A 24,341-nucleotide genomic window follows, 5' to 3' on the forward strand; every position below is an offset into this window, starting at 1 on the left:
AAAACTGGAACTTGCCTTTCACATTTTACTCTGATGATGCCCATGTTGACGGATGGGTGAAAGCGCTAAGTGAATTTTATTCATATTTGTACTCGCCAGGTCACTGTTCTGTTGTTTGTCAATTAAAGCCTTTGACTGTCATGGAGCCTGTTGGGTTTATGCTTTACTGGACCAGTAAATTATCCTGACTATGTCCGCATTTGTAATGACTCAAAATAGAGCCCAGATTTTTACCCTTCCTATAGGAAAACTGACATTTGTTACCCAGAATATCAGATAATTAACTGTCTGCCAAAAGAATGTTCCAATGTTGTTGGACATTATTGGTTAATAAAGCAGTATTCCTACCATAAGTTGTTACAAGGCAGACCCCTGACTCTTGTTCCTGAGGCTTGATTTTATATTCCAGGAGAGAATCCCTAGGTATAGAATCCACAGTATTCCTAGCATGTAAAATATGTCCCAAGTTGTAACCTCTTTTCAAAAAACGGGAGGTAAGATCATCCCTGTATATATCATATGATGTTTGCTGGGAGAAAATGTGTTTTATCCTCATATATTGAGACTTTGGAATATTTCTACATATGTGAGGGGGATGATAGCCGGTGGCATGGAGAAAGGAATTATACTCAGGGTATTTACGGTAAACTTTGGAACTCAAAGTATTGTCCCTTTGTCTAATGACTAATACATCCAGAAATGTAATACTGTCCTGAGTATAGTTCACCGTAAATTGTATTCCCCACTTATTTTCATTCAAATAGTTGAAAAAATCTTAAAGATATTCAGAACCCGATCTCCACACCAACCAGCAATCATCCAAATACCCCCTCCATATGTCCATGTCCTCCAAGAATATATTATGAGATCTATTGTAGATAATCTGCTCTTCAATGTAAGCCATGAATAGATCAGCATATATAGGGGCAAAAGAAGCCCCCATAGCCGTTTCCTGAATTTGTAGATAGCAGACATCCCGATATAAAAATACATTCTTGGTAAGGACATGTTCAGCTAATCCTAACAGTAATGTATTAATTCCCGGTGGATATAAACCAGATTTGTTAAGCCAATAATCCAAAGCATCAATACCTGCCCAATGAGGTTTGTTAGTGTATAGGGCAGTTACATCCAGGGTACAAATTAACCATCCCGGTTCTAGTTGTGACACAGAAATAATCTGGAGAAATTCAGTTGTGTCCTGTATACGGGCACGTACTAACTTCAAAATGAGTTTGAGATATTTAGTCAAGAATTGAGACTGTGGTTCTGTCAGTGAGCCTCTCCCGAAAACAATAGGCCTACCAGGGGGGTTCCATGGGTTCTTATGTATTTTAGGGAGAAAATAGATATATTGAGAGGGGGGGGGGTCTGGCACAGATAAATGATGGAATGTATGATTTGAAATAATTCCCTCATCTTTAGCCAAAGAGAGAAATGCATCTATCTGTTTCTTAATGGTTGGGGTTGGATTCAGAGGTAAAGACGTATAGTAACGTCCATCTGAAAGTTGCCTCAAAGCTTCAGCATTGTATTGAGACCAATCTTGTACTACAACTGCCCCACCTTTATCAGCAGACAAAATAACTAATCCATGATTATCAGCCAATTCCTTGATGCATTGAAGTTCAATCTTTCAGAGTTTATTTGATCCCACACCAGACTCCCTGGAGTAAAAATGAATATCCCTAAGTACACTGTTCTGAAACAATTGAACAGTAGAATTCATGGGTGGTGTAAAGGTAGACTTATGGTACCTGAATTCATCCTGGACCCTATTGGAATCATAATCTTAAAAAAACAAGCGTAGGTTAAGAGTTCTGCAAAAGGCAATAATATCATTAGCAAAACTACCCTCAGGAACAAAAAAGCCAGGTATAAAAGTTAGTCCTTTATTCAAAATATCCATATGTGCAGGTGACAACGTACATGTAGAAATGTTTAACACATTTGAATTGGTTATTTCTGAGCTAACATTCTCAATAACACTTCCATATTGTCCAATCCGTTTGTGCTTCCTGCCCCCCCTGCTTTTGTTTAGATCTAAAGGGACATTGTTATTCCTTTTGGGTGTTGGGGTTCCTGTGATACATTGTGCATCAGACTCAAGGGGTGACGATGAATCATCCTCAGTGGAATCGTAACCTGTAGGGGACGTTTTCTTTGGAATAGAACGTGGACGCTTTTTTCTAGAAACATATTTAAATGGTTGTTGAAACCTTACATGTTTAGTCTGATTTTTTGAGAATGGGTCACCACTCTCATAATCAGCAAGATCCCTCAAACATTTATTTTTCTTCCTCTCTTTTAATTGTTCTTCTAAGCTCAATAAATCACTACTGAGTTTCTTAAAATTCAAAATATAAGTGGTTTGACCCTCAAATTGTTTAATTGATTCACACATATGTGTGATATCCTGTAGCTCTTGTTCAATAATCCTTTCATAATGTCCTGCTAGGATCTCCACAAAATTCATGGTAACCTTATGTTGGGCATCAGCCCAAGTTTTGGTCAATGTGGCATCAATATTATTTACCAGAGGCTGCACAGGGACCCTAAGTCCTCTAGCTGTAATGTCTTTGATACTATATGCCTTGAAAAGCCTAAGATGCCAAACATTACTACAGAGAGACGTAATACTCTTGTTCAACCTCAAAAATTGTGCCTCATGTGTTATCAATAGGCATTGGATTGGATCCATTCATTTGGGGTTGGTCAACACCCAAGCCAAAGACCGCAAGTTCATCATGGTCTCAGGCTAAGCCCTTAAGTAAGCTCGTTAGATCCATTATGAAAACAAACAACAACAATACCTGCCCACAGACCAATATATTTCAAATAGGGCAAAATACAGCAAGTAAGACTAAAAGATAACAATCAAGTAGTCACTATAAACAGTTCAACCAGTAAGTCTGATGGAAAACAAACATAGACCAATACAGCGCTGAGTCCAATCTAAATACTGTCAGATCAAAACCTAAATGACCGGACCATATCAGCCCCTGTAAGCCAAAACCAATACATGCCAAGCCCAAAACGTTACTATATTGAGACCAAAATAATAACAATCAAATGGTCCCTAATGTTGGTCTAGAAAACAAGACAACAATATTTCAGGGAAAAAACAACCAATAGGTCAGATAGAACAAAAAACAAATACAGTGCTGAGTCCAATCTAAATTCTATCAGATAAAAACCTAAATGACTAGACCATATCAGCCCCTGTATGTCAATGGCCACTCAATACTGAGTCCAAAAATAGTGTAATTATACACCAAATATTGTTGGGCCTATAACAGCCAAAATAGATAGATGCAAAAACCATACAGTGCTGAGTCCAATCACACTATTAATGAAGTATTTCTAAGTGACCGGACAATATCAGCCCCTGTAAATAGATTAGGTACTCCATACAATGTTCAAAAGCTTCCCAAAATAGAACCAGCAATGGCTACCTGCTTGCTACAGTGACTTCTATAGTTAAAAAAACTATTGAATATACAACAATACAACCTTGCTGTATTTCCCCAAAGAAAAAGGCCAATAGCAAATATAATTGTTGTTTGTACAATCAAAAGAACAGCAATCCCACCAGATATTTAATCTTAAATTGAGTTCAAAAGGCACCAGTTCTGCAGGACCAACATTAATTTAGAATATATGCCTAATCAGACTTAATGATGTTCCATAATCAGGAAAAAAAATCAGAAAAAAAGGGAAAAGCTACCAGTGACAACTAGAGGGAATTCAACAAAACCCTGTGTTTAAAGTCAAAATAATATATAGGCGTTTCAACACCTTAATAAACCCAAGGTGTAAAGCAGCTCATTTCCCCATAAGATTTATCTGAAAATATGGGAAAAGAATAAAAGCTACCACTGAAAAAAGGGGGAAATCAATAAAACCCTAAATATAGTAAAACACGCATCAGATATAAACAACCTGTGTTGTTTAAATCAGGAAAATATATAACAGTTTCAACAACCAATATACCCCAGGTTCATAGTACACAAATACACCATATGATTGACAAATCATAAATACCAAGGGAACATATGTGAATCATATGCAAAGCTTTTATTAATAAAGTTACTTGGTTAAATCCTGCAACAGAGATGTTCACAAACAAAACATTTCAAACGCCCTTGTTTAAACGATATAATATATTCTAACCATGGCAGCCTGTTAATGTGGTCTGCAAATAACACGCAGCCCCAAAAAATTAGTAAAAAACATAACTAGTAAAAATTTCATTATATATCCAATGGCAACAGTTGTGGAATCAGGTTAGGTACTAGCTGAAACCAAAAGTTCTCCACATTCAGGAACAGTATAAAGTCAAATGGCGCTGGCCTGATGTATCCGTTGTTGAAAGCCCTAACACCAACCAAACTAATAATCATAGGAGTGAAATAAAGTGGGGAATTCAATTTACGGTGAACTATAGTCAGGACAGTATTACATTTTTGGATGTATTAGTCATTAGACAATTGAGTTCTGAAGTTTACTGTAAATACCCGGAGTATAATTCCTTTCTCCATGCCACCAGCTATCATCCCCCTCACATATGTAGAAATATTCCAGAGTCTCAATATATGAGGATGAAACGCATTTGTTCCCAGCAAACATAATATGATATATACAGGTATGATCTTACCTCCTGGTTTTTGAAAAGGGGCTACAACATGGGACATATTTTACATGCTAGGAACACTGTGGATTCTATACCTAGGGATTCTCTTCTGGAATATAAAATCAAGCCTCAGGAACAAGAGTCAGGGGTCCGCCTTGTAACAACGTATGGTAGGAATACTGCTTTATTAGCCAATAGTGTCCAACAACATTGGAACATTCTTTTGGCAGACAGTAGATTATCTGATATTCTGGGTAACAGATGTCAGTTTTCCTATAGGAAGGGTAAAAATCTGGGCTCTATTTTGAGTCATTACAAACGCGGACATAGTCAGGATAATTTACTGATACAATCTTCTTTATTAGTGGATCAATTGATTGGCTGTGTTCCCTGTGGTCATTGGGTATAGTGTCCGGATGTTTGCAAGACCAAGGAATTCAGTAGCAGAAGCACCAGTGAGGTTTACAGAATTTCTTGTTTTATCAATTGTCAAACCGACTGGGTTATCTATTTGGCCATGTGCAGTTGCTCTGGGTTTTATATCGGCCAGACTTCATGTCCAGTTAAATTTAAGATCACAGAGCATTTTAGTGACATCAGGCATCATAGAATAACCAATGCTCTCTATAAACATACTGTTACACATAACAAGGCATCCTTCTATTTTACTATTTTTGATCGGATTAGGGGTAATAGATCAAACAAGCTTGGATGGCATCAGACCCTTAACAATATGAAAAAGAAATGTATTATTAAATTGGGGGGTTTGTTCCCCCCTGGTTTGAATGAGCACCTTTAACTTATGCATTAGTTACTTATTGGATTAATTAATTTAGCCTTAATTGCTGACTATATAAGAGAATGTGGATGTGTTATTTGTGATTTGTATGCACTGAAGAAGGCTACTTTTATTTTAGCTGAAACCGGTTTGCCTGACACTCTCTTTGTTCTGTGCTTTTTAGCACAACATTAAATATTTGCTGTTTGCCACAGTCTACTGGTCTGTGTTTTCTTGGACTGTTAAATTTTGGACCTTGCAGTTGCAGTACAGGCAGGGCTTTTTTCTATATTTTGGCTACATTTGTGTTTGCCCATCCAAGCATCAAGATTAGCCTTTAAGGTAATCAAAGTATTATTAAGTTTGACCTGTAAAAGTAACTTATTCTACAGCAGGGAATGCACTGAGTTTTGTTTATTTGTTGGTGCAACTTTAGGTCCCTAGTGTAGGCGTTTGCACAGCTACTGATTTCACAAAGAAGCAGGAGGTCAAATAGGACAGGGTCTTTCATAGTTCAAAAAGTGAGATTTGAGTCACTTTGGAGCAGAGTTTAGGCTACTGAATATAAGAAGAATTGTACTAATATATCAGGAGAGTTGAAGGATTTAAGGCTTTTGATTTTCTTGGTAAGGGATCTTTGGGGCATTTCTAGTCTTGCAATATGCTTTGATTTATACATACCAAAGGGACATTGTATTCAATGATAGGTCTGATAAGGGAAAATGCAGTGGCAGGATAACTTCTTTGTACCTTAAAGATACTGCCTTGGAAATAAGCTTGGCCAGAAATCAGGAATTCCTGACTATGCTTGAAATACAATCGGATGAGAAAGACTTGTCCACACAAGTACCCAAGTCTCTGATGACTATATATGCCTCTTAAGGAATACCATTATAACATAGAAGGTGAATAGCTATTTTGTCCAGTGCTATTATGCTGCACTTTGTTTTATTTAATTTGAGACCATTTTCATAGAACCATGTATGTGTCTATTCTAGCTCTTGCTGGAGGTGTTAGTACCAGTGAATGGACAGCTAACAGTGTCCAGCTTGCTGTATTAACCTCACTTCTGGGATAGCAGACTGAATGTCTGTAAGATAAATGTCAAACATGACAGACTCTAGGACTAATCCCTGTGGTATCCCACTAGTTAGACTTTTATGTTCAGAGAGGGAACCAGCAATTGTCACAGCCAGGGATGTATTGGCTAGCCAGTTTGAAATGCAGGGGATTACATAGGGGTTTACATTAAGTTTATCCGATTGTTAACAAAACCAACATGGAAGATAGTGTCAAAAGCATAGGTAGATAAAAATGGGCCCTACGCAACGACTGTCCTTTTGGCAATAGCATTTCTAATCTTTTCAAACAAACTTATTAGTTTAAGGAGGCAGGACCCGCCCTTCATAAAAGCAAATTGATTGGATCTACATTGGTTAAGTTGCCTATGTCTGCATAAATGAGTTCTGCTATGATATGTTCCATGGCTTTAAGACTATCGAAGCTGATGGGCTATTATTGCCTGGCTGTAGATGGGCCATCCTTTAGTCGGGAAGTCACAGTGGCTATTCTCCAGGTATCAGGCATAAACCCTGTGAATAGAACAAGTAGAGGCTCAGGTAATACTCAGATAATGCCTACTTGGCACTCATGATGATGATGATGATGATGCAACCTGTTATGTTTTCTGGTCAAATTGTATTTTTTAGTCTTTGAAGGGGATTTTAATACTTGTTCCAAGGTAATTTCAGTAGAAAACTAAATGTTAAGGGATACTGAAGACAACAGTGTGAGTAGGTGGAATAAAGTAAGCAGTAAATGTGTCTGTTAATATGTTGGCTATACCCTTTGAAGTGGAATATGGAATATCATTATATTATGTGATATCATTATAGATGAGCTCAGTGTAATTTTTCAACATTAATCCTTATTTTTCTGACATAACTAAACAAAGATATGTCGTTGCATTTGGTACCCAGAGCAACCTTAAGCTTTTACTCTGCTTTACATTTTCTAATTGTACTCTTAAGTTCCTAACTGGCATGTTCAAGTGTTGTCTTGAGATAAAGGGATGGGAATTTTATAGAACTTTTCATAGTTTTTCTTTTTTTCTTATAGTTTATTAATATGGGAACTCCAGCAGAGCAGTTTATTCCTTAATTTACCATTATATTAAGAACTGATGGGTACTGAATTTTCTCTGCAACTGTTTAGGTACTGGTGAACACTGAGGGTGAATGCAGCAGTCCCCTCAGTTGGGTCCATTTGCAGGAGATTGTTGGGAATTTCACAGTTCTTATACAAGTTAAAATAGGTTTGCCCTGGTGAAGTCCACAAAGATGGCCTTATTTGGTGGATGAAATGATAGTAAGGAGGAGGCTGGACATCCTATGTATCCAGTAGACAAGATGGAAAGGTAATGCAACAATGTCACCTGGCTTTAGATCCACTGTCTACTACTCAGGGGGAGGATGACAGACTAGAAATAGTGTAAGAATTGTGGTGAAGGACATGCTTCTGAAGATAGTGAATGATGTTATCAGAATTAGTTACAGACTCATGGCAACCACACTCCAGTGTAAGGATAGGGCACCTCTATTCATAACCCCAGCCCATGCCCCACAATTGGATTCAATTGTGATAATGAGGAAAAAGTGCATTCGAACAGCAGTTGTGGGACCTACTAGATAAATCAGGACAACAGGAATTGGAGTTGGTGATGGGAGATCTGAATGCGCATATTGGGACAGACAGAACTGGATATGAGGGATGCCTGGGTCTACATGGTTGAGGCAACAGGAATAAAGAAGGCAAAGCCATTCTATACTTCTGTCTGGCAAATAGCTTGATGGTGACCAATATATGGTTTACTAAGACTGACAGCCACAAGATCACATACAACAGTGGCCAACATGCAACTCAGTTAGACGTCCTCCTAATAAGGAAACGACAGTGGGGTAGAATCAGTGATTGCAAAGTCATCACTAGTGAAACAGTCATCCCACAGCATGAATCCCAGGTTGCCACAATCAGCTGCAAACAGTGGACAGAGAAGGCTCTAAGGTCAATATAGACTAGGCTGAAGACCTGGAAGTTGACTGGAAAGAAAGCACAAGAGTTCAAGGAATTAATCAGGGCTTTAGCTCCTCAGGAAGAATAGGAAATAGGTGGAACTGAAGAGGAATGCCAACATCTCAAAACAGCATGTATGAGTACTGCAGAACAGATATCCATCCAAGTCAGGTATGAAAGAAAGGTTCATAAGGAAGCTGGTGGTGGGGTGCAGAAGACCCAATGTTTGTAGTGAGACAGATAGTTGAAAAGAAGTTGGAGATGAGGAAAGAGTCCAACTGGCCATTCCTTAGACTTAGAGAAAGCATCTGACAAGGTCCTAAGAAAGCTGATTTGGGCCATCATGTGGTGGTTTGAAGTCCCAATAACATTGGTAGAATTGGTGCCGGCTATGTACAAGGACCTACTGACTCAAGTATGGACAGTGTTCGGTCCCACAGAGTGGTTACAAGTGGGAATGGGTGTGCATCAGGGTTCAGTTCTGAGCCCACTGCTGTCCATACTGGTGATGGACTACATTAGCAAACAGGTAGGAGGGGACAGATCACCAAAGTTACTGTATGCAGATAATGTTGGCATTACATGCTAACTCTGTGCAAAGAATAGGGGAATGGAATGGAAACCTGAAGGGACATGTGATGAAACTAAGTCCAAATAAGACATCTGTAATGGGAGCAAATGGGGGCAATCAAAAGCAGCTGAGAAGTGAGTTAGAAAGAAAATAGTGAAACAGGTTAACTACTTCAAGTATCTAGGAGGGGTGGTTGGAAAGGGAAATCTGAATGAAGAAGCCAAAGCTAGAGTCAGTGGGGCTGCACCCAACTGGCACAGAGTGTCAGGGGTAGTGAATGACAGAAGAATGCCAAAGAAGCTGAAAATTAAGGTGTAAAAACAGTGGTGCAACCAGTACTACTGTATGATATAGAAACCTGGGCAGTAAAGGCAGAACAATTATGGAAGCTAGAGGTGATGGAGATGAAGTGCCTGAGACAGGTGGTAGGATGCCCAGTGTGGGACAGATGAAGAAATGAGGACATCAGAGCAGAGGCCAAAGGAGCAACAATTGCAGAGAAGGCCAAAAAGAACAAATTACAATAGTTCAGCCACATGTGCACAAAGGCAGATGACAATCTGGTGAAGAAGATTTTGGACTGGCAGGAAGAAGGCAAGAGGAAACAAGGCCATCCAGCAAAGAGATGGCTGGACTGTGTGAGAGAAGACCTGCAAAAATCTGTTGAAGGTAGGATAGTGGCAATGAATCAAGATATGTGGTGACAGTTGACACACACCCCATACCCCATACTGAAAATGGGAAAAAAGGTTGTTGATGATGATTATTTGTCAATGGGGAAGAACCATTAGACTTGACAAAGGAGATGACTGGCTGACTTGTGGCCAGAGATGTGGAGACTTGGGGTGGAGTACAGGCAGGGGAAAGGTTAGCAAGCAATATGTCAAGGGTATTTTAGCCCCTAGTGTGTAATTTTACAATTTGCTCTTGGGTAGTTTTACAATTTGCTGTAATGCACTGGCATTAACAAAGTTTTGGAAACACTGAGCACATCCATTCTTACAGGCATATAAATATGCCACTTAAAACATGGGTATTTTAAATCCCCTAACAAGAAGGTTGTTGTTCATAGGTTCATAGGTTCATAGGTTCATACTAGGCTATCTGCCCAAGGGCATTTATAAGCCTAGCCCATAGTTATGTGGCTTTCGCCACCCCTTTAGTTTGAATAAAAACTATGCCTATCATTTTGCTGTGCCTCTGTCAAGCAGTGACACTGAAGTAATCCCTGGGGTATATCTGCAATCTCCCATCCATTGGTCAAGATTCCTCTTGAACAAGGCCAGAGAGGTGCTCTGCCTCACATGTACCGGGATTTTGTTCCACAGCATAGGGAGTCTCTGGGTGATGAATCTGTCCCTCCAGCACGTTCTATTTATAACCGTGTCAAGGTTTAAGTCTCCGCCCTTGTGGTTCTGAGGGATCTAGATTTTTGAGGTGAAGCATATTCATCAAATCTGGGTTTGACATGGCCTTATATGTCAGGCACAGGTCACCTCTGAGCAAGCGGTATGAGACTGAATAGAGCTGGAGTTCTTTCAGTCGGGCAGCATAAGACATATTTTTGAGACCCTTTATCCTTTTGGTGAGGAACGTTTGGGGCCTTTCAAGCTGCAGCAGGTGTCTGGTCAGATACATTCCGAACGGGGCATTGTACTCAATCATAGGTCTAATGAGTGATGAGTACAGGGGACGATGACCTCCCTTGATCTAGATGTGAATCCCTTCATGATCAGGTGGGCGATATAGAAGGTTTTCCTAACTACTTTAGCAACATGAGTGTCAAACGAAAGGCTACTGTCAACCTGGGTCCCCAGATCCCTGATGACTTTTTCTGTGCTCAGTGGATTGCCACCTATATGGTAGCTAGGGGTAACCTTGTTTTTCCCGAAGGGTATGACTATGCATTTTGGCGTTTAACTTCAGGCCATGGCTCTGGCACCAGTTATCCGTTTCTGTGAGGCCCTTCTGGAGGATATCTGTGTCAGATGTGTTTTCGACTATGGCGCCCAGTTTGCAGTCATCTGCAAACTTTGTCAGCCATAACCCTCCTGTATTTGCTTGTACTTCAGAAAAGTAGATGCCGAACAAGAGTGGACCCAGGACTGAGCCCTGTGGGACACCACTTGTGACAGGCTTTGAGTCTGACATGGCTCCAGCAACTCTGACCCTGTGGGTTCTGTCACTTAGCCAGTTTGCAACCCATCTTGTGATGTATGGGTTTATATTCAAGCTGATGAGTTTTTTGATGATACCTGAGTGGGGTATTGTGTCGAAGGCCTTTGCCAGGTCGAGGTAGGCTGTATGGACTGCCTTTCCCTCACCAATGGCCTTGGTGACTGTCTCGAAAAAGTCAACCAAGTTTAAGAGGCAGGATCTGCCTTTGACAAAGCCAAACTGGGTTGGATCCAAAGTCTGCAAGTTCCCTATGTCTTTATTTATGAGTTCCATTATGATCCTCTCCATGGCTTTGCAGATAAGGCTTGTCAAGCTAATGGGGCGGTAATTTCCAGGGTCTGTGGAGGCACCGCCCTTATGAAGTGGGACCACAGTCGCCGTGCGCCACTCCTTGGGTACGTATCCTGAGGTGAGGCTAAGATTAAACAGCTGTCCTAACTGTGGGTTTAATTCCTCGTTAAGTTCGTGAAGCACACAGCCGGGGACACCATCCGGTCCCATGGATGCTGTGTTTTTTGCCTTAGTGAGGGCAGTTCTCACCTGGGCGTTGGAGATGTTTGGGGGGCTACATCCTCTGGAATAGATATCTCTCCTTTGGGAGGGGGGGGAGTTTGCACTGAACCTGTCAGCCAGTATGTTGGCAATGTGTGTAGGTTCAGTAATTTTCACATCATTTTGAACTAATTCTGAGCATATCTGGGAGTTTCCTCCTAGGTTTCTAACATAGTTAAAGAAGGCCTTATGATTTTCTTTAGAGTCCTTGGCGATTTTTCTCTCAAAATTTGCCTTGGATGATTTTATGAGAGCTCTTAGTTTTTTACTTATAATGATCAAAGGTGTCTTACCTTTCAAGGATTTTGCTCTATCTTGTAGTAGCTTCCTCCTTTTGTTGTAGAGCTTGTTTATGGCTGGGGTCCACCAGACTGGACGCTTGCCTTTGGTACAGAGAGTCTTAGTTTTGTTTGGGATTGCCTGATCCATGCAGTCCTGTAGGTGCTGGTAGAAGGCATTTGTAAGTGATTCAGCGGTTTGAGTAATGTTTACTACTGGCTCAGGGGCCTTAAAGGAGACCACACTAGTTTTTAGAAGTGTGAAATCGGCTTTTGAGAAGTTTTTCACTGTGGTCTTTTTTGTTTCAGGTGGGGGCGGGATGAGGACCTCCAGCGAGATTAGTTTATGATCTGATCTCACCAGTGAGGGGTATACTTCCGGTGTTGAACATTTTGATCCCATGTTCGTGATGATGTCTTTCGGCTTTTCCCGGTGAGGGGTCGCCACAGCGGAACTCCGGTCCGCTAATGATTGGCAGTTGATTTTTACATACCGAGTTGCCAGCCCTGACGCACAACCTTCAACGAAGGAATGCCCATTCACGCATGTCTCCTTGCAAAAGACGCTCTAGCTGAGAGTCGAACCGGACAGCGTCTTACTGTGAGGCGACAACGCTACTGCAGCACCACCACTGCCCTCTAACAAGAAGGTAATGTCCATTATATCTGGGGGATATTGATAGGGATTTGTATCTGGCAATGAAGTAGCAGTTGGGTTTGTTAATGGGATTTAGAATTTTTAAAAGTGTTGCGCTATGTCTTTGTGGTCATCAGATCTTAGAAATAAGCTCTTGGTGGCTGGTATATTCTGCTGTCTTAAATTCAGCCAGCCAACACCTGAAGAGAAATAAGTTTATTTCCACAGTATTGAAAATGAGTTCCTCACTTTATCAATACCTCTCAGTCTAGTTGGTAGCTACAATCAAGGTAGGACATCACAAGTGAATAGGTTTCTGCCATGGTCTGTCATTGTGGTGACGCAAACATAATAGACCTAATTTAAATATGCATGTACAGAAGATGGGATGTTTATAGCATGCCTATTTGTACTCTTTGGGTGTTTGTTCCTGTGTCAGCATTCTGTCTGAAAAAAATGACATAGACAGTTACATATTAGTTAAATTAATCTAAGCATAAACAAACATTACAATCCATTACATTTTACACCAAAAGAACAATGTTTCACAGTTTACATGCCTTTCTTACAACCTCCTCCTTTCTGTATGGTTTATAATGAGATATGCCATCCAGAAATGAGCATACATCTTCAGGCAAGGGATTCAATGGCAGTCTATATCATGCATCAGCAATACAAGAGTAATGTATTAGTCAGGTCTTGGCATAGCTAAGAACTTCATTAGCCTCTTCTCTTGCTACCATAAAGCCTTCTAAGATGAATTGCTCCAGATCTCTTTTCAACAAAGGGATAGCCAGCTGTTTCCTTACCAGTTTGTGGTACATTTCTAAGACATAGATATTTAATTGTGCTCACTTTCACCAAGTTCAACTTGTCTACATTATCATTAGGGTTTAGGGTTGGGAGGGTGGCCTAATGGTTAAGGTGTTTGCCTTACAAACACAAGGTGCAGTGGCTAAGCTTAAAATGGCTTGCAAGGGCAGTTAGCCTAGTACTAATCTATGAACCTATTATAAGAGTTGTGTGTGTGTGTGTGTGTGTGTGTGTGTGTGTGTGTGTGTGTGTGTGTGTGTGTGTGTGTGTGTGTGTGTGTGTGTGTGTGTGTATATATATATATATATATATATATATATATATATACATACATATATATATATATATGTGTGTGTGTGTGTATATATATATATATATATATATATATATATATATACATATATGTGTGTGTGTGTGTGTGTGTGTGTGTGTGTGTGTGTGTATATATATATATATATATATATATATATATATATATATATACATACATATATATATATATGTGTGTGTGTGTGTGTGTAGATATATATATATATATATATATATATATATATATATATATATACATATATGTGTGTGTGTGTGTGTGTGTGTATATATATATATATATATATATATATATATATATATAGAAGAGTAAAGGAGGTGGAATCTGTGAAGGTTGTTGTAATGATGTCACAGTGTTAAGTAAAAAAAGTAAAATTTGCTGTCCTGACTTAGAAATGTTTTGTGTTAATTGTAGACCTTTTTATTCACCTCGGGATTTATTCTGGTTAGGGTTTACATTTCACCTCAAGCCTTTGTGAGGGCAGCACTACAAAGACTGTCTGATAAGATAAGATAATGTGCTTGGAGCAGAATTATCCAAGCTCCCTTCTGATTATTCTGGGGGACTTTAATAAGGCAAATCTCCGCCATGAACTTTCTAAATTTACATAGCATATAAAGTGTCCCATCAAGAGACATGAACACACTGGATCATTGTTATAGTGTTAAATAATGCTTATCGTGCTGCCCCCGTGCAGCTTTGGGCTTTTCTGATCACTGTCTGATTCATTTGCTTCCTATCTATAAGAGCAAGTTAAAAATCTGCTGAACCTTTGATCAATACAGTGACAAGGTGGACTACTGAGGCAAAGATGAAGCTGCAAACCTGCTTTGATTGTACAGACTGGAATGTCTTTGAAGATTCTGCTGCTAACTTGCATGAACTGGCAGACACAGTAGTAACATCTTATGTCAGCTTCTGTGAAGATAAGTGTGTCTCAACTAAGACCTGGTTAAAATTTAACAACAGCAAACCCTGGTTTACTGCTAAACTTAAGTAGCTTCATCAAGCCAAAGAAGATGCCTATAGAAGTGGGGATAGAACACTTTTTAGTCAGGCAAGGAACACACTGGCAAAGGAAATCAAAGTGGCTAAAAAGAATGATTCTGAAAAGCTGAAAAAAAAAACAGTTTTAGCCAATGATCCTGCATCAGTGTGGAAAGGTCTACAAACCATTACAAACTACAGGAGACCATCCCCCCACACTGCAGCTAATTACCAGCTGGCTGATGACTTGAATGCTTTTTACTGCACGTTTGATAAGCCTGAGTCTACAAATGACACTGTTACAGGCTCTGTCAGTGTTCAGACTTATATGACACTCTCTTCCAGACATTCTCACATTCAGCCTGTGTTAATTATCTCTGAGGAGGATGTGTATCATTTTTTTAAAAGACAGCAAATTAAGAAAGCAGCTTATCCAGATGGGGTTTCACCCTCCTGTTTAAAAACAAGTGCTGACCAACTGGCTCCTTTTTTACTCAGATTTTTAATAAATCATTACAGCTGTGTGAAGTTCCTTTATGTTTCAAACAAGCCACAATCATTCCAGTGCCTGAAAAATCCACTATAACAGGACTGAATGACTACTGGCCTGTTGCTTTGACATCAGTGGTCATGAAGACTTGAGAAGCTGGTGTTAGCTCACTTGAAGGATATTACAGCTTCCTCATTGGACCCCCTTCAGTTTGCTTATTGAGGGAACAAGTGGCTTTGCTGAAGTGTCTTAACCCACTGGCTGATTTGCACAGGAATGGGTGTGGTCAGTGTAAATGACAGGCAGAAAGCCGGTTATGTAATATGCAAATGTTGGATGATTGGCATAGTATGCAGATTTGCCTCCGACATCATGACTATTCATTGTGTACTTGTAGTTCACCTTCTTCCTCAATGTAGTGCAATCTTGGAGTTGGCATATTTAATTAGGGGGGTGCCAGGGGTGAAACCCCCCACTGGGGGTGCAGGGGGGCTTGTCCCATGCAATGGCTAAGGAAAACAAATTAATATTTGTGTGTGTGTCTGTGGTGAACCAAAGTATCTGCCTATTGATCAAGTCATAGAAAAAATGCACAGGTAAGCACCTCTGGAAGTACTGGGGACCCATCAATAATAAGACCTAGCTTACCATTTTTTTCCTCTCTATATCACCATTATTAAGTAGAGCTCAAGACTGTGAGGCACAACACTTAATAGAAAAGATGCACAGGTAAGCACTTCTGGAAGTACTTGGGACACAGCAATAATAAAATCTAGGTTATCATTTTTGTTTTAAATTGCCATGCACACAATCAGAGTCTCACCTGTGTATATTTTAAACCCCAAAGGAGCATTCTGTATGTATTTCTAATAAAACTGTGTGCAACATTCAGTTAGGTTAATAGATACAGCTGCCCTAGTATTTATTTCAATGTCCGTGCTTATATCGTTTGTAATGAATACAAACACAAATGCTTCTTTCATTCCGTTTTTTGAGAATTTATCAAAACTTTGACAAATCATTACCACTTTCATAACCTTGCTCTTCTTTCCATATATATGCAGTAATTTTGCTGTGAAATCCTTTTTATTTTAGCCACGTAACTGTATTTCACTGAAACATGCACATTTTATATGCCTAGCCTTTCTCCAACTATAGTAGTTATCCTCTTTACAACTGTAGATTTTGTACAGTACACCTTTTGCTGTTAGATCACTGACAAAACTGTTTGCGCTCTGCTTTGATTTTCAGTAGGGCAACAATTTATGCATCATTCTACCTAAATTAATGCATATATCTCTCTACAGTAGTGGCAGCTGGTGACTTCAAAGTAGTGGGAGGTTAGGTAAGCAAACAAATGGGTAGCATTATCTGGAGTGAAATAGGGCTACATTATAGCAGGGTCAGCATTGGTCATGGTTACAGCCTTACTTAAATTACTTGCTATAAACTGTTGCATATGTTAAACAGTGTTCCAGCAGTTGTCTTCCTCTTCAGACTACATGCCAGAGCAAATTTGAAAAAAACGGTTCACTTAATAGATATTAGGTGATTAAACTGATTAACTTTTATTCCCTCAACTATGGGCCTAATCAGGACTTCCTCCCTCTAAGTCCCTCTAAATGACTATATCCTAGTTATTTGGTTTATAACCTAATTACTTTGTATTAACTGGTGTGATTGTGTTATGTTATGATCCTTTCTAATGAATGCAAATTCCATTTAGAAATTGTAAAAATCCTGCTTCATATGTATATATTAAATGATATTTTGTAGTATGCATTCTGTAAGAAGTTTGGAGCTTTTCTCCCCGGGCCTCCGCTGAAAATGGACATATATCCAGTTGGACTATCCTGGTCAACAAATGTAAAATAAAATAAAATAAAAAAATAAATAAACATGTCCCATTATAATACCATGAAATCTAACACATGAGCTAAGTTCTGAAATGTATACCAGTGATACTTAAGCATAAATTCCAGTCCTTAATGAGACTCTACAATAATTTTAATGCTTCTATTTATAGGCAAAATTAAACAGACTCTAAGGACTAAATAGTAATAATAATAATAATAATAATAATAATAATAATAATAATAATAATAATAAAGACTATGTCCTGTTATATGTGCAAAACCTTGCTCAATTTCTCCCTCCACCTGCTAGACCCTCCATTTGAAAAAGGAGCACTACTCACATACCTAGAATACAGGTTACCAGTATTTACAATGGTCTCCAATAAAAACATCACATCACCACAAACTGTTTCCAACAAAAGTTCCCATTCCATAAAAAAAAACTTCTCTTACCAGGACCATCATTTCCACACACTCTCCAAATCAAAATGGCTCCCCATCACAGGTAAGACTAATCTACTACTAGGCTCTCTCCTCCATAAACTATGCCATCAAGAAACCTCCTGACCTCCCTCCATGTGACTCACTGCTTCAAACCCACTTACATCAATAGAACTAAAACAAGCTCTACACTACCGCTTCAGACTCCAACTAAGCTCCATTGCTTAGACAACAGTCTATCAGTACTTGCACCTAAATTCTGTCAGTCTCTCCCACCTTACATCACAGAAATTCCCATAAACACCAGATTTCAACCTCAATTCGAGCAGGTTCTTCTCCAACAAGACATCTGCAAGTGCTACAGCAGAGGACGTGTTACTTAACTTCAGCTGTTACATCCTTTTCCTTTCCACCATACGTCTCTCAGTTCTTCTTTCTTCCTAGCATCTGAAATATTTTTTATGCAAATATGTATATAGGACTGCTACCAAAATTGTACTTCTGCTTTAAGCCTGACCAACTGTCTCAGTCATTGTTGCAGTTTTATTCTTGTTGTAAATTGCATCCTGTGCTGAGTCTGCACTTGGTAATTTTTTTGATCACTGCTCTTCCCCAGTTAACATAAACAGATAAACAGTCATACTGTGGTAATTCAGCCTTATTTTCTCAAACACACACTAGCCCTATCAAGCCAAATCAATGACTGCTTAACTATGATCAAATAATGGTAGTAGACAATCAGTTTCATCCAAAGTGCCTCTGTGCTCACCAATTATAGCCACTTTTCTGAATGTACACTCCTCAGAGGTCTGATTGTAATCAAATTCATAAATAAAGAATAAGCACAATAACATATTTTAGCTTGTTGCTGTCAAATTACAGCTCAATGAATTGTAGCATCCCACATGCAAAGACACACACACACACACACACACACACACACACACACACACACACACACACACACACACACACACACACACACACATACACACACACACATGCACACTCGTACTTGTGTGCACGCATGTGTTCATACACACACACACACACACACACACACACACACACACACACACACACACACACACACACACACACACACATATATGTCTGCCCAGCAGTTACAGCTTCTTTTTGACTGTGTATACTTCAGATGACTAATTTTGAACAAATGAATAAACAAATAATGACTATAGTAATATAGCTCTGCTTACTGCTGTCAGGCAAATGCAGTAAAACCCACTGCAATCTTCACTATCAAAGACATACTCATACACATACACACACATGCACAAGCTTATGTAAACATGAGCCCACTAGTTATAGCCATTACCTTTACTGCGTGCATCTCAAATGTCTGACTGTGATCAAATGAGTGAACACATAAGTAAACAAATAATGAACACAGTAATGTATTCCACCTTATTGCCATCTCATAAAGTGTAACACATGACAAGTCACCAAGACAGTTTAACCAGTTGCAATTACCTCTTTGCATGCACACACACACACACACACACACACACACACACACACACATACACACACACACACACAAACAAACACAAAAATGCATATACCCAAAACTACAGACACTTCTTTTATTGTGCACACATCAGATGTCTGATAGTAATCAAATGAGTGGCTGATTGAATAAATAAACAGATAAATAAATAAATATTGGCACATAAATGTATTTCAGCTTTCTGCTGCCAGGCTACATTGTAACCAAGTCCAGTGCCCCCGAGAACATGCATACATTCAAACACACACACACACACACACACACACACACACACACACACACACACACACACACACACACACACACACACACACACACACACACACACACATACACACACAGATGTGACCACCAATTACAGTTAATTTGTCATTTGTGTACACTTCTGATGCCTGAGTGTGACCAAAATGAATAAATAATAAGCAAATACATAACGGTCACATTAATGTATTTCAGATCATTACTGTCTGATATATAGTGAAAACAACTGCAATGCACACTCCCCAAGCACATATAAACACTCACACATACAATTACAGCCACTTTATTTACTCTGATGTCTTGATTTTGATCAAATGAGTGAAGGAATACATAAATAAATGACCACAAGATATTTTAAGTTGTTGCTGTGCAATATGTTGCAACCCAGGTACACTGTGCAACCCATTGCAATGCCCCCAGCTTGCACACTCACCCACTCAAACACACACACACACACACACACACACACACACACACATACACACACACACACACACACGCACACACACACATACACATGCACACACAAGGACATTCACTCACTGAAATGCTAACAAATAACCTGCACCAGTGAAATGTGGTGCTTCAGTATAAAAAAATCCCATTTTGCTTGATGAGTTTACTACATGCAATTGCAAACTGCCTTTCTCTAACAACTCCAAAAGTAGAAAAAGATATCTACAAAACAATGCACTCAATATATTTGATTTCAACAATTTCTCTTTGATCAAACTATGCAGCAGTTTACGTTATCATTTGGCACAGTCTGAATACTGGTAAGACTTTTATTGTGATGTTATTCATATTATTAACAATGTCAATCCTTCAGAGGCCATTCTAACTGTTAATGCTCAATAATGATTATACACTTCAAAATCATAAAGCACATCTGTCTCACTTTATAGAAATTAGTTTAACTGGTCTGTTAAATCCTTTTATAGACCAGAAAAAGGTGTTTTTGCCACCTAAAATGTTAATCATAAACATGGAATTAATTGCTGATGAACAAGTTGTACAAATAATGAGGATAGCTGTGCTTAAATGCTGTATCCAGTACTACAGTGTTAGGGCACAAAAAGTACAACTCTTTGACCTCTTTATTATGTTACCCAATGTCCTACCCCATACACACACACACACACACACACACACACACACACACACACACACACACATGGAAAACATGTAGTACATGATGCAAATATATGATGACTACTTACCTCAACAAAATCCATTTTTTTGTCAACAGCATGTGGAATATGAAATGGCAACCATCTAAGCTGTAAGACAAAGCACAGGAATAGCAGAGGATCAATAAAATATATTTTCCATTTCTACATACAGTATAGTATTTATTATTTCTGGCTGATTCTGGCTTATACTGTTTCACCATATATGTCTAATACTAATACACACACACCTATATACAAATGGTCGACAACTATGTGAGATCAACAGTCTCCTGGCTAAAAGGATATGTCATTTCCTTGGTTATTGTGTACTCTCTGAGTTATTATACATAATTAGCATAATTAGCAGGGGATGTGAGGGGAGCGGGGAGGATTGAACCCTGTCAAAAATACTTTTGTTTTATTTGTATGTTCTGAAGATAAGCATCAGAATATGCACAGTATTGTGTCAATCTGTTTTGTCACTGTTTATGTGTTGTAGTAAAGTACATCAAGATTTCATGGATTAACTAGTAGTAGTAGATCTATAGATAGATATAGAAATAGATATTGGTAGATACAGCAGCCTAACAATGAATGACACATACATTCAGTACATTAAAATTTTGCAAAATACTGCATCTTTTTGTCTTCATTTATTTCCTTTTCTCCCCCCTTATCAGCTGACATGCAGTTTAAAGCCTTCATCCTTTCTGGGTGTAGTATTGAGTGCAGACTTGGTGCTTCAGGGTACAAGGATCTAAAGTAATAGCTGATGAATGCCTTTTTTTCTGTTGCTACCAGGAAATTGTCATTTTTTGCTGTTTATAATACCAAGAAAGGACAGATGTTCTTGTACCAGATTTCTTTCATTTGCATATATATCATTTCAAGAAATACACTTTCTGAGGGGAGATAGTTACAGTGACAAAAATGTGAATACAAGTCTGAAAACAACTTTTTTAACAGTTAAACAGATGGAAAAATCTTCCTGCTAGCTGGGCAAGTCTAAAAACAGTCAAGTCCTTTCAGCAACAGTAATTTTGGTGCATGGCAATATTTAAACAGTTACGTTTAATTTTCTGCAGTGTTTAAATGCTTCACCTTTCCCACTCAGTTCACCTTATTTTATGTAACAGTCTGAACAATTGGGATAGGTAGCTGCAATCATTCACTTTTATTGCCTCTTCATCTATATATATTACAAAAAATATAATTTTCTTGGGTGGCGAAAGCCAGGGAACATTTTTGGCTAGGCTTATATAGGCCCCAGGGCCGATAGCCTAGTACCTACCTATGAACCTAAAATTATATATATGCTTCTTACAGCAAGAATATGTTGTGGTTTCAGGCTTCAAAAAAACTTTTTAATATCTGTAATGCTTAGAACAAAACACTGGGCAAAACAATTCATACCAAAAGCAAGAACAAAACATCGGGCAAAACAATTCATACCAACAGCAGCTAATATGTAATCATAGGATCACATTAAGATGCTAAAGCTGACTTGAGTTAGGACTACATTAAAATTTTGTTAAGCACTCCTATGCATTGTTAACATCAGGTCTGCACTAAAGACAGACAGTGCTGACCAGTAAATTGCAGCAGCAGGGCATGAAATGGCTTAATTTCAGCTTCATTTCTGCTTGCTGCCTGTTAAAGTGCACACAGTACTTTGGTTACAACTGCTTTCCTAAGACAAGGAATATGTAAGGACATTGACCACTTCTGCATTGCTTTATTATATTTCAAAGCCGACAGAACACGTCACTTTTTTTTCTTACTTTTCAGTAATCTGCAGTACTTGAACCAGATAAATCTCAAAACAGTGCAAAGAATTTTGACTGGATTTCCTTTCATAATTGCACATTATGCATTCTCGACATGGATGCCAACATTTACTTCTCAAGCTTCGTTCTTGAGGTGAATTTCTTGGCATCCACGCCTCGAACACATAAATAAGTAATGACTGATGACCGGATCATAATCCTCTGTATTTTAATGAATGGTGTAAGCATACTTATCACATTGTAGCTATTAATCAAGAATAGATTACTAGAAATATGCAATATAAAAAGAAAAAAACTCATGCTTCACGTCTTATAATACTTGAGATCACTAAAATGTGCTATAAGAACTTGAAAGTTATTAATTACTTTACTTACACATGAGCTAGATTTTAAGTTTAATGTTGCAAGTCTTAAAAACTTACATTCATGTTGATGTTTGTTTTGATTAAAATAAAATATAGCACTCTATCCAAATGATCTTAAATGCATAGGATAATTGAAACTGGAGCTGCTTTGGCTTCTTCTGCCGCCTGTCTCAAGCACTTCATCTCCATCACTCCTAGCTTCCTTAACTGCTCTGTTTTCATTGCCCAGGTTTCTGTACCATGCAGTAGCGCTGGTCATATGACTGTTTTGTACACCTTACTTTACAGCGTCTTTGGCATTCATCTGCAACACTCTGTTTTAGACACTCTGTGTCAATTGGCTACAACCCCTTTGATTCAAATTATGATCTTTTCATTCAGACTTCCCTTCCCCTCAACCATCCCTCCCAGATTCTTTAAGCTGCTAAACTGTTCCGCCAGATCCCCTTCTATCTCAGTTTTCAGCCTCTTCTGATTTCCTCATTTGCTGCCATGACAAATGTCTACTCAGTTTCATCACTTGTGAATTCAATGTTGCATTTCATTCCCCTACCACTTTCTGAAATTCTTGTTCAGAGTCTGCTTGTAATGCCACATCATCTGCATACAGCAACTTTGTTGAGATTCCCATCCTTCCCGTTTGCTAATGTAGTCTATCACTGGTAGAAATGGCAATGTGCTGAACCCTGATGTACACTCACCCCTACTAAGAACCCTGCTGTGAATCCACATACTGTTTGTGCATGTGTCTCTGAGTCATTGTACATTTCCTGCACTGATGCTACCAGTGTTTCCAGGATTTCAAGTCATTGCAGGACTATCTAAACCAGCTTTCTTGTGACCTTGTTATGTATTTTCTCCATGTCTAGTAATCCTCAGTTGGATTCTTTCCTTTTCTCTAGTTTCTTCTCAACTATCTGTCTTACTGCAAATATCTGGTCAGCTGTGCTGCATCCTGATCAGAATCTGAACTGCTCATCTCCCATCTTACTTTCTACTGCTCTGTATCTTCATCTGTCATCATTTCCAGCATTTTCCTACAGTGAAACTGTATTTTGAGGGTCTATATTAGATAGTCAAAGTTCCGTAACTTCAAACACCTAATGGTCGAACCATTAAGTTCGAAGTTACAGAACTTCAACTATGCAAAAAAAAAAAAAAAAATACAACGTACAAAACAATAATTTGTTGTAAGCAGGGGGGAATGCCCCTATGCACCCCCCACATCCCCCGCTCCTTAAATATACCAACTCTGAGATTGCTCCACATTAAAGTGAATGGAAACCTTCACTTGCAGAGATTTCCATTCAAACGCTCGAACTTATACAAATTCCAATGTATGGTCTCGACCATATGTGGTTCGAACTTGTAAAAGTTCGACTACATGAATGGAACCTGTATTTTGATACTGCTGAACAACCCACAGTTATGAATATCCTCTTTGTTCTTGAACACTGGCAATAGAAAGTTTATTCTTCAGTCATCTAGGATATGCCAATCCCTCCATATAGCCATTTCTCCCCGTCTCACCCAACATCTTGAGCATACTTGCCCTGACCTCATCTGAGCCTGCTGCTTTTCCTGACTTCATTTTCTTTAGTGATGTTCTTACGT

At 38.8% G+C, this 24,341-nt stretch overlaps 1 protein-coding gene across 1 annotated transcript in view; it reads right to left on the minus strand.

Annotated features, from left to right (window-relative positions):
- Positions 1–24,341, minus strand: part of HGD (homogentisate 1,2-dioxygenase) — a 622,110-nt gene that overhangs the window by 434,208 nt on the left and 163,561 nt on the right. The window contains exon 5 of the mRNA XM_044071510.1: positions 20,624–20,683. Within this exon, the coding sequence (XP_043927445.1) occupies positions 20,624–20,683 (60 nt within the window). The remainder of the gene's footprint in view (positions 1–20,623; positions 20,684–24,341) is intronic.

Source organism: Protopterus annectens, chromosome 5.part0 (assembly GCF_019279795.1).
Source record: "Protopterus annectens isolate FY-2018-M chromosome 5.part0, PAN1.0, whole genome shotgun sequence".
In the NCBI taxonomy this organism is placed as follows: Eukaryota; Metazoa; Chordata; order Ceratodontiformes; family Protopteridae; genus Protopterus; species Protopterus annectens.